Raw genomic sequence first — 15,059 nt, forward strand, 5'->3', positions numbered from 1 at the left:
TCAGACCTCTCAGTTTCGTGCACACACTTTTCTCCACTTTATGCATGAGGGGTTTTGCCATCATTAGTTTTTACCCCATTTCTTTTCTGCCAGTGATGTTTTGACAGCTGGGGAGAACAACCCCTCAGGAAAACACTATTTGTTAGCATTTTTTCAAGAGAATCAACCATGCTTTATGCCTCATCAATTCAGTGATAACTTTAATAGGGCAGCAGTGAATCACAGGTTTGGAAAAGTCAACCGGACATCACAACAGATCGTATCCTATAGAAAGCATTTTGGCTGCATCCTGCTGCTACCATCAGTGAATCTTCCCAGAAAAGCAGTGTTGGTAAGCTTGAATGCACATCACAGTATTTCCAAAGTCAACAGCAAGCTACCGTTCAGTGAACTTTGAATTCATCTACAGCAACACAAAATGGAGAAAACTGAGTTATCATTCTCATCACAATCATCAGCATTTCCCCTGCCCGCTCAGTGCTTGGAGCTCTTTTCATTTTTCATTTTCAATTTTTCATTTTTATAACCGCTCTTTACAAGAGGATCAATTTAAAAAAAAAAAAAAAAAAACACTGCAGGAAAAAAGCTCAATGATTTCTTGGCTTTATGCAGGGTATATTTACCCTACAGGCTGTGTACATTTACTCAAACTAGTCACTGCTTGAGCAAACAAGAGCACAGTGATGACAGCACAAAACTCAGGGAAGGTTAAGTATCCAAGTACTGGCCAGATTTCTCTAAAAGGGCTCACAGCTTGTGCTGAGTGTCATTGCTGCTACAATTACACCATTATCAGCTCAAATCTAGCCTAGGTAGATCTACCTAGACTGTACCCCGCAGTCACAGCCTGACTTGATCCCTTTGGCAAAGCTTTTCGAGCCTTTAATACATCTAAGCTTCAACAATGCATTGGCAAACATGGCAGCATTCATGCACGCTTTCACCACTCCTTTTAGTTCATCAGTCTTTTCTACCTTGTTAACTGGTAAGCTAAATAGTCAACATAAGGTGTTTCAAGCAGGAGTGCAGAGGAGGCTCCTTCAGCCTGTACGAAGGGCTCCAGCAAAGCCACTGATCTCCCCTCCGCAGTATTTTAAAGCAAGACCCCCAAAAAGGCAAGGTACGTAACTCCTCCTGACCAAAACATCAAAAATATGAATGAGTCTTCGTATTCACGCAGGAATGCTTCTGCCAGGCTTTTCCACACTACCACATCTCATCATTTGCATGCTATAACCACAAAATCCAGAACAGATTAAACTACTTCACGTGGCAATTACACTTGACGGTGAGGTTTTCAGTCTATCTTGCCTTGCAAGAAAAACAAAATTTCAGTTAAAGATATTGTCTGTTTTAGTGAACCATCAGAAACCTGCTGTTCCAATCAAATAAGAATATTTCAGATTGACAGATATTTAGGGAAAGATTCTGACACGCACTTCACTATACAGGAGACCATATACACAATTTCTCACTCTCAACACCACTAGTATAAATGTTTTCTTAAAACGTAAACATTTGCTAGACCCAGATGAGAAACTCGGTACAGAATTTTCTTTCAAGATAATTTAATTGCTGACTCATTTTCAGTGGGAGGGAAAATAAAAATTCCTTTGACTCCTTATAAATGTTTATCACTTCGCCTACAGATTTATTAAAGGCTATCCTCTTTTGGGGAAAAAAAAGTGAATAAAGTATGACTCAGCTGACAGGGAAAAAGCAAAACAAAACAGAACAACCCTACTGCATTGTTCTCTTTGATAAAATAATTTAATAATTATTATATAATTATTAAATAAATAATTTCATTATCATTAAAACAAAACCATTCCATTAATTCAAAATTTCCCCTAGGTACCCTAGATCTCATGCTGTCTTGCTGTTTGCCACAGGGACAACAATTCTGGTGTAGCTTTGAGAGCATTCAGGCTACAGACCATTCCAAATACTCTGCTTCCCAATTTCTGAGCAGAAAGAAAGAACAAATTAGTGATGATTTAACACACCTTACAATTCAAAGGAAGGTAAAAAAAGTGAAATATTTAATTGGAGAGACGAGTACATAGCTAGATCAAGAAAACTATGCAGGGTAAACCAAAGAGAAGTCACTGTATGTAAACCAAAGAGAAATTTATGTAGGCAATGGCTTCTCTAGCTTACCATTGCTACAGGTATGAGACTGCCGTTTAAAGCATATCAGCATGTTTGTGGACATTTTCAAAAGCTGACATAATCAGTAATAGCGTGCAAACTCAATTCCACATGTGCAGCTACCAGACAGCATTAGTGCACTTTTACAGGTATGAGTAAAGCTTCAGAAACAGCAGCAATTCACACACATCCCAAGAGTTATGAATGTGAACAAGCACCACAAAAGGGATTTAATACCAGATGTCTTACCCTCTGTGGTTCCCTATCCCTTCTTACATAATTTGGCCACCCAAATTGGTAAAGAGAGAATAAACAGAGAACGGGAACAGGTGAAGACTGACTTTCAAGGAATAGTAATTTAAAAGTATTAGCTGTCAGAGAAGCAGGTTGCAAGCATAAAAATATGGTACCTTAGAGTCATCACTTAAAGGATATAAATCTTAATAAATGGCCTGGGAAATATTGATGCCAGAAGTAATTATGGAGACACTGTGGTCATAAATACAGTATGACAAATAATAAATTATTAACATCTTTATTTGATAAGGAACAGTAATACAGTTCCTATCATTTGGAGTAAGGTTTCTACAGCAATTTAATAGTTTCCCTGAGAACAACAGACTACTACTCCCCCAAGCCTGTATAATCTATTTCTTGACAGAAAACACAGCCATCGTTCTAAATATTCATATTTTTTGCTACCACTTGTCAACCAAATGAGTTCCTAAACATTTAGAAATGAATAAAACTCCTCCAGCATGATTTTTTTTTAAAAAAATTAAATACACACGGTGTACAAGCAATATAGAACATGAAGACTTTACAAAGCCAGCAGTTATAATCATTTTAAATCAACTTAAGTACCAGTGGTCATCTGAAAGGGTAACTCAGCGCTCCCACCTCACCCCGACACACATGCTTTTATCCCTACCCACCCAGCTACAAGAGCCTTTGAGGCTGTGCAGTGACAGAATCAGAGAAGTGATACAGCAAAAAAGTTGAGGGGTAGGAGGGGGGTGAGTCAAACCAATTTTCAGCCAAACTAGGTCCCGGATCACGCTTATCACTTGGCTGGGCATATACCAGAACTGGCACAAACATGACAGCAAAGACACAGACTGGTTCAAACTGGGAAAAAAAAAAAAAAAAAAAAAAAAAAAAAAGTCTGAACGATACCCTTGGACACTCATATTGCTACTGTGTGGTCCAGCTCTAACACTCATCCGGTCCTTCACTAAATCACTCAGACCCGTGAATGCAGCAGCAAGAAGTTCTCAACTGGGTGACTGCGCTGAACTGGCTCAGTGATGGGTCCAATGACACAAAGGAAATGACGGGAACACGACTATGGGCGCAGGAAGAAGAGAGCAGGGTCAATCCTTTCAGCAGAAGCAACCTTCTAGACTGGCTTAGCTGAAATGTGAAATGCCAGCCTATGGGTATAGTTTGATAAACAGTTTAAGCCTAAGTGCACACTGCTGGCCAAAAGAGATAGCCTGGCCTTCCCTCTGTCCTGCACTCTTCCTTGTGGCAACCGAGATCGGTGTAGTTGTGCAGCAGAACATACTTTTTAAGACTGTCATTTGCAAGTGATAAATGACCTTCCTCAAATTCTGATTTCCATTCCAGCTCTCCAGGGGAAGCTTACAGACTTAATCTGTATCAGAAAGCAAATTCCAAAGCTCAGATTTCCCATCAGTGTTTGTATACACATCAGTTTTGAAAAAATGCAACTGAAAGGGTGTCTCCAGTATAGATGTATTTAGACTGGTACAAAACCTAGAGCTGGAGATAAAAATATATCAGAAAACATTTGTATTCCAGAATAAGGTTAGGCTCACATTTACTTCTACTTGAAGGTAAATACGCTAGTACAAAACCACAGTTAGATTAGACCCAATAACATGCCGTTACAACCCTTCCTGATGTATCATCAACTAAATGTAAGCCTCAGTGCCTCAAATGAATGCAACCTTTGTAACATCAGGAGCTTCTACACCATTTAGAGATTTAGCATCTTTATCTCCAGTTCCACCTAAAACTCAAACAGAAGCTGTGAAGGCCAGACAGACAGCTATAATATGCTCACAGCCAGAAGCAGCAGTCAAGCACAGAATACAGTTTGTCTAATTGCTTTCCCGTTAATTTAGGGCTGTAGCTAGGGATGTGTGCAAGGAAGAAGATATAAACAATGAGAGCTGACAATTAAGAAAATCTTCCTTGAAACCAATCTTTAAAAGGAAACCTAAAAGATGTAGCACATGACAAAGATGCCAGCTCATCAGATGATTTGAACGAACAGAGCCAAATTTATGCTTCATATTTCACCAAAATAAACCAAGTAACACCACAGCTAAATTATCTCACAGTGATTTTGGCACAGAGTACTGTTAATGTGAGATGAATGTTCCAATTCCTGTGTATGAAGTCAATGGGAGTCTAATACAAACCTCAGCAGGCTTTAGAAAAGACATTTTCTCAAAGGGTACCAGACATGAAAATTTATAGTAGATTGTTAACATAATTACCGCTTGAGCAATAACTTCTAACACTCATCTGTGTTTCTTCCTATGTAGATTAAAGCCAATGACACTGAAAAGACATATGTATGGATAGTTTTATACTCCGTGGTTGTATCCAAGTTACTGTTTGCAAGTTAATGCATCTTTTCTTCTTTTAAGCAACTAACCATGGCGCTGTTCTAATCGTTTTGCATAGCACTGCTGTAGAATAGATTAAATGTAACACACAAATCACTTCTGTTGGTAAGTATTTTAAGTGTGATCACCCATGCAAATACAAAAAGTTACCCTACCAAGGCATGGGTGTGGTGGATAAACAGTTATAAATGGAAACACTCAGACAAAACCAGCGAGAGAACACTCTTTCTTCTTCCGTTTTGAATAGTTCTCGCTTTTGTTGCCATTTAAATAGCATTTCAAATCTTGTTGCAATTACCTGTATGTTAAAAACACATATTGAAAAGAGATGCAATAAAACCCTTACAGTCTACTCAGGTCACTTTATGAAAGGCATGGGCAACACCACTATAATAACAAAGCCGGTTTGGTTTGATCCTCAGTCTTTCCTCTCACCTACAAGCTATTCCCTCTGGAGCACCACACAGTTAATGCTCCTGTTGTCTTCTGATCTGATCCACTCTGCCATGTATAACTTCCGTTACTGCATTTTTGCTCCATAGTTTTACTAAAAAACATTTTCAGAAACCACAGAATATAACAAGAAGATAAATATTAATAAAAAAAATCCCTCCTGAATTTAAATTTCTTCTCTCAGTGTGACTCACCATTTTTTTGTTTGATTTTTTTGTTGTTGTTAGGTTTTTTAAATCTTCGTTATTTTTCAGTTCTTAACACTGGCAGACACAAGAGACAAGACAGGGCTCAACGACACACAGAACAAACCGAGCAAATCGCAGCAGTGTCAGTGTCCTGCCCTGCTCTCTACTGATACCAACTTGCAGAATGGCTCTGATAGCTAAGAGGTGGAACTCTTACATTTTTCTACCTTTCCAAGAGGCCTAAGTGAACTTCCACCAATTAATTTTTGCAATCTGTGAGGCACTTCTCTCCTTTGGTTAGCCAACCTCACAATAAATAGGTAAATGAAGTTCACTGCCTGCAAAACACTATAAGCTGTACTGAGAAAAGACTCAGAACCTGAACATGCATTAAGACAGGGTTGAAAAGCAGAGGAGGACTTGCTCCACACCAAGAGTAAAGCACGAGAAGATCTTCCCTTCTCAGTAAACAAAAATGGAGAGATCTTTGTTTAAAGAAACAGATGCTTCAAAAGAGAGCAAACAAGCTAAGATCCAACATAGCTAGGGAGCAATGACGTTTGGCAAAGAAAAGATGCTATTCAGAGGAAGTTTGTACAGTCATGGGATTGTCTCTAGAAGAAGAAGAAGGGAGGCACGGAGGAAACTGGGACTGAGGGTGTGCTAACTGCAGGGCAGAGCAAAGACTGGAGCTGCCAAAACAAGGGCAAGGTACACAGGACAGCCACAGACTGGAGGTTGCATAAGGCCTGAGAGAGCAATATTTAAAGATGAGGTGATGGCTGGGAAGGAAGGCTGAGGAAACTGGAGGATTAGCTGAAGAGCAGTAGTTGCTTAAGACAAGGTCAAATGACTGGCTGTCATGTTGACCAGAGAGGAAAAATCTGTGACCAAAGGTCAAGTAAGGCCACATTTCTGCCACTTAACTATGTGGAAGCAGAAATTGCCAGGGGAGGCGGAAACAGATGTGAAGGGTGATTCAAAAGCTCTTATTTTTTCCTCTTCATTGTATTTGGAGGCATCAAGCCAGGGAAGACAAGCACAGGATAGGGACAGGGAGGAGAGAAGCACCACCACAAGTTAGCTGAATGCCAACAGGAGTCATGGCTCACAGAAGCAGGCATGAATGGGAAAAAAAAAAACCAAGCAAAACACAACGTACCAATACCTCATATTAGCAGTCATGCTGCAGTTTTGCATGCTTAAGGTACTCTAGGCACTGCTAATAAAGCAACAGGACAACCCACAAGTTTTCTCAAACACCAGGTATATTTCAGTGAAAAGCTAAAGAGGAAAGCTCTTCTTTCTGAAAGACACAGAAATATTAAGGGTACGCTGCTCACTTGTGCCTCCTATGTCAATTTATACAAAGATACCCACTGATTTAAATTTTTCCAGAGATAATTCATCATCATGCTGAACTGACTATACCATGACTAAAATTACACAATGCTTACACTATTTATAGAATAACTTGCAGAGGCTAGTACCATTAACTCAGACACCACTAAATCAGACACTAGAAACAATTCTGCAAGACTATGAACCACTCAAAGAACTAGGCCTTTGGAGTGAAAAATGTTGCTCTTAAATACACACACAACGGCATTCATAGCTAGTTGTCTTCACCCTGCCCACCCCCCATCCTTGCTGTCAGAGACTGCTTAGAAGTCTGCTTAGTAAGTGCTGCTCATCAGTGTTACCAGTTCTTGTCTTGGAAGACTTCAGAGTAAAGCCATAACCTCATGCCTTCTGTTTGTTTGGTTTTTTTTTTAACCTAGATATTTTTCTTTTTTAAAAAATGCCAAATATAATAAAATACCTACATGTAATATAGAAAACCTCACATCTGGGAAGTATTTTTTAATAAAGTGACTGGAGTGAAAACCCAGGAAGTCTGCCGTTCAGCTATCATACATTATGAAGTCTATGGGATTTGGTCCACTCCCATGCTGAGACATTGTTTGTTTGAGCTTCTTAAAAGTTTTAAAACAAAATTCCTTGTTCAATCACTTTCAAGGGAGCACACAGAAACTACTTCCACAGTGGGATTCTGCTCCACCCACAAAGGGCTATGGGAAAGCAACTAAGCATCTTGAGGCATCAGGCCAGAAAGCGACGAAAACAGTACTAAGGCCATCTTCTCTGTGACAATGGTGAAGTGACCAAGAAGTAATACAAACGGGCAGAGAACTTGTATTTTCCAGTGTTCAAAATGCAAGAGAGAGTCAGTCCACATGTTAAAAGTATATTCATTGTGCCTTCAGGCGAGTCAACAGCTAATTATAAAGAACAGGGTCATAGTATTTTTCAAAATTGAGAGAGAGATTTGGGACTTGGCTTCAACATGAAAACAGACACCCTGAACATGCGTATTTCCACACCAGAGCAAACTGACCTGCTGTGCAGATCAAAACTTCTTCAGAAATTCTAAAAGGTGGAAACATGTACGTTCAAGCTGTCTGTTTCACTCTTGAAGCCAAATCCCAGATTTTTCCACTGAACTGGTACAGAAAAACACACAGCTTAAAAAAAAAGTTTCAAAGTTTGTGGGGTTTAATTAAAAATATATTTATTTAATAATATTAGTAACTTTTCAATAATAACAAACCGAGGACCAAGCAAAATGAAAGTGAGGGAAGAAATTTTTTGACTCTGGGAAAGTACCAACAATTTTGAAGTTACTCCCCAAGAGAAAAAGAGTTTAACATTTGACAGTTACATCAACAACACAGCGTTGCACATCAGCCCGCAAAACCAGTCCCCTACCAACCACACCTAGCTTTTGAGATGAGTAATTGTGTTTTAGATACTTCAATTTCATTTAAAAGTGATACTTATAAGGAAAACAACTAGACATGTGAAATTGCCCAAGGCTAAAGTTTTGTTACTTCATTTTCTACGTGACATCCCAAATCCCTCCACTAGCCATGCTCAGCCTCTGGGCTATGTGAGAAGTACAGCGACAGCAAGTCTCATCTCTTGTCAGGATCCCAGATTACTGCCACAGGAAAACAATGCAGCTTGTGGCACTGCCAGTGGTACTAAAATCAATATGGCAACATCCTCCAATCTCCTCTGTACAGCTGAGCAGTTCTCTCCACTGAGAGCTGGCGTAATCTCCAACCACAAGAAACACACCATTTTCACCAGCCTAAGCAGAGGGGTTAAGAACAAGTTACTCCAATACTGTACAAATTCTTTCTGCTGGCAAATTCTTATTAAAATATTTGATGGCCTGTGCCATTAACAGCTTCTTTTATCACAGAACAATATCAGCGGATGTGCTAATTATCAGTCTGTACTAATGGCTTAGGTTTACTAGTGCAGTAAGAAGAGTTTAATAATTTGCATATCATTGTAATTAATTTTAGTCTTGAAGAATTAGTGTTTTATGTAACTGCAGTGTCTTCATTGTAGCATTTTCCAGACATCAGAAGGGGAATAATACTAAAGCCTGAGCATTTTGATAGGGAAAAACTATGCCATAATATTTTGTTTGGTAACCTTATTTTCAGAGATGGTAAGCATCCAGATCCAAATTATACCCAGGGAGGCTGAGAGCATACCACCTTAAAAAATAAAAATATTTTGAAAAATATGGCATTACTGTTCCAGTCATGTAATCTAGACAACGCACATCAATTAAAATCTCACAGAAAAGCACCCTGACCACAATCAATAAGAAGCACACACCTACTTGCAACACAGGTTGACATCATTAGCTAACAGTTCACAGCACAGTGCACACCAGCAGCCAAAGGACTCTGCACTTACCCTTTCTGCGATTGTTATCATATGGAAACTCTATTACCCTACACAAAAGAATTAGAGGGTTATTAACATCTATACTAAGCCAAAGTACAAAAACAGGGTAGGACCTGATGTCCATTCTTTTCCTATTTCTTTGTGCTATTCCCTTCCCTCTTCTTGGGCCCATTTTCATTTCAGTATGGGCATCACAATAGAATATACATTCTATATGCTATTCCTCTTGTGTTGTTCTATTTATGTTTTTTCTACTGCAGTAGAAACAGTATTTCTTTTATACTTGCTTTCAACAAAAGAATCATAGTTGATGTGTCTTGCACAAATAAAGAATGCATATGGTATTTATAATCAATATAAGTAATCATAAAAAGCCACTGTTTTTCCTTAGGGGAACATACTAATCCAGTTCTATTTTGTCACACAATCTTAAATCAGAGGTTATACTACTCCTTCAAGCAATAAATTCTGTGCAAACAGCTAAAAATACTAAATAATTCCTTTCTTCAATATTTTCTCCACATTAAAATAGAACAGAGAAGTTTCAAGGCATACTTTTGCCAAGTTACTTAAAAATAAAACCAACACATACAAGGACAACAGTATAGTAACCAAAGCGGATAAAAAAAACCCAAACCGCTCCTGTGACTGCCAAAGGAGGATGGGGGAGAGGAGCCATTTTAGGAGCTCTAATTCTTTAGTGTAAGAACACAGCTACTACTTTCAGAATCCATGCAACTTACAGCCAGTTTCCCCCCACCATGTGCCTTCTTTACAGCATCCTCATCTTCCCACAGCTAGAAAGCATGAGAAAGACAGCAATCTGTACCTCCTACAAGAAAGACTTCATCAACCTATCAAATTACTAAATTTTCCTTGCACCTTTTTGCCTTCTTTTCAAACAACAACCACCAAAAAAAAATAATATCTACCTGACTTGTAACTTCTAATATACTACTAATAAAGAACTACCTTTCCTGGTCAAGAGGCAGCAAACATTTGCACAACGCACAGTTCCAGTGCACACCTGCAGTCAGCCAGTCTGCAAGAGCCAGGAAGAAAATTTGTTGGAAGTTGTTCTGTAGCTCTCAGAAGAACAAGCTAAAGAACAATAAACAATGGTTATTCACCAGAAAGTACACAAAAGCAACCCATACCAACACTGACCTTACAAGCAGGACAGCAAGGAAATTCACCTTCTCCTTAGTGCTCTAGAAGAACGAGCATGCAATCATTGACCTTAATGTAGGAAAAAACCTCCACAATCTAAACACCTTCATCATTAAAACTTTTAAAAGGTAGACTGAAATACTGAAATCCCTCAGGATAAGCGCTTTCTCACAGAACTCCACAAAAAAAAAAAAGCCTACACAATTCCCTAGATACGCATAATTAAGAATATATCATTGCCCTTTTCTAACAGAGCGTTTTCCCAGGGAAACTCATCTGCTCTCTAAAAAAAGAGCGCTCTGGCATAGCCCCATGGCTGGGTAAGCACCTACCCTTCGAGGCTGTGCACATCTCTCTAGTCCTCCGATTTCTACGTTATGACCAGGCTCAGCTTCCATTTCTTGCTCTTTCCCCCCTTCCCCCCCATCGCCCAAGCTACTGTTACCTACAGCTCTCCTGACGCACACAGGCCTGTAAGCTATTCCAAGGGGGGGTGGGGGTGACAAATAAATCGTAATTCCTTGTCTGTAATTCCTCCCAAAGCAGAAACAAGTGACCTTTGCAAAACGCTTCAGGGCGAGCCCCGCTGCCTGCCGCAGGGGTAAGTGCCATCGTGAGAGCAGAGCTGTCGCCTCCTTTGTCCTCCCCAGCACAGGAGCCGCTGCCAGGCCCCGGCTCCCGGCCCCGGCCTGCCGAGGCGCCCTCCCACCGCTCCAGCCCGACGCCACCTGCCGCGGCGGTGACCAAGTCCCACCCGGGCCATCAGCGCCTCCGCGGGCACGGCCAGCCCCGCCCGGCCCCCGGCCCCCTGCCCCGGGCGGGGAGGCCTCCCCTGCCCCGGAGCCCCTTCCCGGCTCCGAAGCACCATCCTCCCCGCTGGGCACGCTGGGGAGCCGCCCTTGCTCCACACCGAGCGCATCTACGGGCGAACCGCACCTGCGGCCCCCTTCGCCCCGCCGGGCCCTTCCCCGCCCTCCCTTCCCTCACACGGCGGCCGCCCCCCCGGCCGCGCCGCCCCCCTGGCCCCGCAGGCCGCCAACCCGCGGGTGTCCCCCCTGCCGCCCCGCGCACCCCGTCCCGCCGATACCACCCCCCCGTCGCCGTCACCACCCATCGCCGCGGCCCGGCAAGGCCGCCTCGCCCAGGCCGCTGCCCCCCCGGCCGGCGCGGCTCCACAGGCGAGCCAAGGGCTGGGCAGGCCGCGGCCAGCCGGCTCGGCGGAGCGAGGCCGCCTCCCCCTTTACCGTCCGTCGGAGGACTCGGGCCGGGCTGGGCCATGGCTCCGGCGGGCGGGCGGTGCCGCCGCGGCCTCCTCCGCCTCCAGCCGCGGCGTCGGAGCGGGAACCGCTACGCCAGGGGGCCCCGGCGAGAGACGGGAGCTGGCGGCCCGGACCTCCGCCTCCTCCGCCTCATCCTGACAGCGGCCGCCGCCGGCGGGAGGAGGAGGAGGAGGAGGAGCGTCGCGCAGGCGCCCACGGTGAGACCACGGGACCGGCTGCCGCCACCGGGGCTGGGAGGGCCGGGGCGGCGGGGGAAGGGGCAGGGTGGCTGCTCCCGGGCCGGCCGCCTCCGCGCTGAGGCGCTTTGTCACGCAGCGGCCGAGCGGGGAGGCAGAGCCCGTCCCGGCGGGAGCGGGGCCGGAGCCTCCGCCCGTGGAGGGCAGGGCCGGGGCGGGCTGGCGGGGGCTGAAGGCGCCCGACCGGGGTCCCGCCGGCCCCAGCCCGCCCCAGGGCCCGGTCGTGGGGGCCGGCCCTCCCCGCCCGGCTTGTGCCCAGGGCCTCGGCCTCCCGGGCCGCAGCAAGGCCCTTCCCCGCGCCCGGGAGGCGTCCCTGGCGTTGCTGGTCAGGGGAGCCTGGAAGTGTGGTTAGTGTTTATTATCCAGGGCGTGGGCACAAGCGGCACCAAGGCTGTCCCCTGGTGATGCGGGAGGGGCGCGGGTGTGCCCGGGGGGGGTGGCAGAAGGAGCCCCGGCACCCGTGGGGCCAGAGCCTGCCACCCGTGGGGACCCATCCCTGCCACCCGTGGGGACCCATCCCTGCCACCCGTGGGACCCCATCCCTGCCACCCGTGGGACCCCATCCCCGCCACCCGTGGGGCTCCCTGCCACCACCACCCGTGGGACCCCAGCCCCCTGTGGGGACCCAGCCACCTGTGGGGCCTGACCCCGCCACCCATGGGGCGCTGCTGCCAGGTCATGGAGGACAGTATTGATCCTTCTGCCTAACCGGGAGACAGTGTCTAAACTTCAGGTTTTTACCAATAAAATGTCGATTTACAGCCTTCGAGCACCTGTAAAACCACAGAAAGCAGAGTTGGAGTGGAGAGGAAGGTACCCAGCCCCGTCGGGCAGGATCTGTTACGGCTAGCCTTTCTTACGTCTTGTGTACCCTAAAAATCAGTCAGTTTTACACTAAATCTCACTTGTTGCCACAGTTCAGGCCTCGCTATCAAAATACACAATGTGGGAAGGTATGGGGTTCTGCATTTCATGTTAGATTTTTGGCTCAGTTAAACCAAATACAGACTCAAAATAGGGAGTCTTGGAAAATTATGCCTTTATGTTTTGCCCATTTTGATTAGTTCAGGTAGATCTTCTCAGTCTTTGCTGTTGTAAAAAACAGGCTTAAACTTAACTTCTCGGTGCTCCCGATTTGAGACATGTAGGACTGACTTTTCACGGGTATTTGGAGCACCCAGAACTGCCAATAGCTCACAGAACTGCTGCCTTAGTGACAAAGTGATCAAAGGGCTTAGCATCCATCACTTGCAGTACATTTATAATTTTCTTAGCTCCTGCTCAGGCTCTTTTAGAAGTAGCTGCATAGTACAAGCATTCAACACATAAATCCTTTTGGAAATCTAGCCCTAACTGGAAAATGAGCTCGTGAAACTGTCCTTGTGCGTGTTCACATGGATGCCCCACACCACCCCTATTAGCAGCCGCTTTCATCTTGTTCGTGTCAAGGCAAAACTCCCACACGTTTTGGTTGGTCTGGGATCAAACTCTTACGCGTCGTTCCTGCAAACAGCAAGCCTGATACCTTGTCATACCTACAAGCGCTTATTAAGACATGAATATCATATCCCTTCCATAGAGAAAATATTGACTATTGGAATTGCAACATTTCAAAATCTTTCTTAGAACTCCTGAGCTTACATATTAGATGGGGTTTATACAGTAGTTTGAAGAATAGAAAAACTCTAAAGGGGCTTGTACTTTTTTTTTTTTCTTCTTCTCCAATCCAAAACTGTACTAGCTTTATATGTATGGCTCTTACTTAATCTTTCCTTCTTTTTCTGGACGGAAATTGGACTTGACAGAGGCAACAGTTTATATAGTATCTAGTCGCAATGTCTTGTAACTTGGAACGATTGGGTAGCTTCCTCTGTGCCTCCCAAAATGTCCCTTTTAATTCTAATCACTTGTAGTTCTTATAGCCTTGATCTCAAAGGATTTTCCAACATGATTCAGCTAAACCTGAAAAGAGGTAAGCAAGGTTTTAACAGCGGTTTGCAGGCATGGTAACAGATCTATTGGAGTAGCAGAACCAGCAGAGACTAAAAGTCCTGAATTTCAGTCCCCATGCTGTAAATGTTAGACAAGTGCAGTATTAATGAATCAGTGAGGCATAGATCAGATCTAGAGAGCTGCAGGTGGGCAGAGACTATTTCTGGAACAAGCTTCTGCAGAAATAATAACGCTCCTAGAATCCCATGAATTTTTATCAAATTTATTTGGCCTAAACATCTAACATGGGTGTTTTCAGCATTAGTACCACAAGCAGCAGAGACAAGTTAATGGAAAATGCATCTTCCTTGAGAGCGTGAGCGGTGTTAGTACAAGCTGCAGGACTAGCTGTCACTTTGCACTCTGCCTGAAAAAGGTAAGTTCGCAGCTTTTGTTTAAACAGTAACATCCGGTGACAAGCGGTGAGTGTGTACACTCGGTGGCTGTCTGGAGACCAGAAGTAAACTGAGGGGGACTGTGGCTGGTTGGTTGCAAAGAGCATAGTTAAGTAATTTACATAACACATCTAGGAGAGAAGTCTTTTCTTTTTGCCTGAGGAAAACAAACAAGTAGCAAAAGAGCTAATTACATTTGTTTTCCTAATAGATCTGGCCTGTGGTTGATTGACTTCAGTGCTTATGAATGCTCAAGTCCCAAATGAAACTTTTCCTACTTTTTTTTTTAATATGTAGAAAGATTTTTCTCTTTGTGTGGCTTTGCCTTTTTTTTTTTTTTTTTATTTAATTGGGGCACTTTAACCTCAACTGAAGCATCTATTAGGCTTTGAAGAATGTGATGATCACTGCCTTTGTCTGTGACACTAGTCCCAGATCCTAGGTCTGGTTGAGTTACCCTGGCTGCATTCCAACTCCACAGCAAGACAAGACCCAGTTACATACATTGTACTACCACTTGCCACAAAGTACACGGCTTTGGGGAATGGCACTGCACACTCCAGCCAGTCCTCTGCTGTGAGGGATCAGGGGGCCAGGGCTGGGATCAGCCCAATGAAGAGTATGATCACAAAAGCTTTGTATTCATAGGGAGTGAGGCTGATAAAATACAGAGCTAATTCCTTTAGTTTTGAATGGTACAAGACACTATTGTTTTATATGACAGCTAAGCCGATTCTAAGAAAAAACAGGTTTTAGAAAGATAAAC

The 15,059-nt window shown here is 43.8% G+C and overlaps 1 protein-coding gene across 2 annotated transcripts in view; it reads right to left on the minus strand.

Moving 5' to 3' along the window:
* The window catches only part of RABEP1 (rabaptin, RAB GTPase binding effector protein 1), a 49,348-nt gene extending 37,533 nt beyond the window's left edge, over window positions 1–11,815 (minus strand). Inside the window, exons 1-2 of one of the 2 annotated variants that reach the window (XM_027806410.2) lie at window positions 10,388–10,415; window positions 10,193–10,262 (exon numbers count right to left, since the gene is read on the minus strand). Coding sequence is in view for 1 of the 2 variants with exons in the window: in XM_055714897.1 (XP_055570872.1) it covers window positions 11,635–11,668 (34 nt within the window). In the remaining variant the exon portion in view is untranslated. Of the gene's footprint in view, window positions 1–10,192; window positions 10,263–10,387; window positions 10,416–11,634 lie in introns of those variants that run through there. The other variant, XM_055714897.1, reaches the window with a different exon arrangement.
* Window positions 11,816–15,059: the final 3,244 nt, after the last annotated feature.

The sequence above is a fragment of the Falco cherrug genome, chromosome 1 (assembly GCF_023634085.1).
Source record: "Falco cherrug isolate bFalChe1 chromosome 1, bFalChe1.pri, whole genome shotgun sequence".
NCBI classification, from domain to species: Eukaryota; Metazoa; Chordata; class Aves; order Falconiformes; family Falconidae; genus Falco; species Falco cherrug.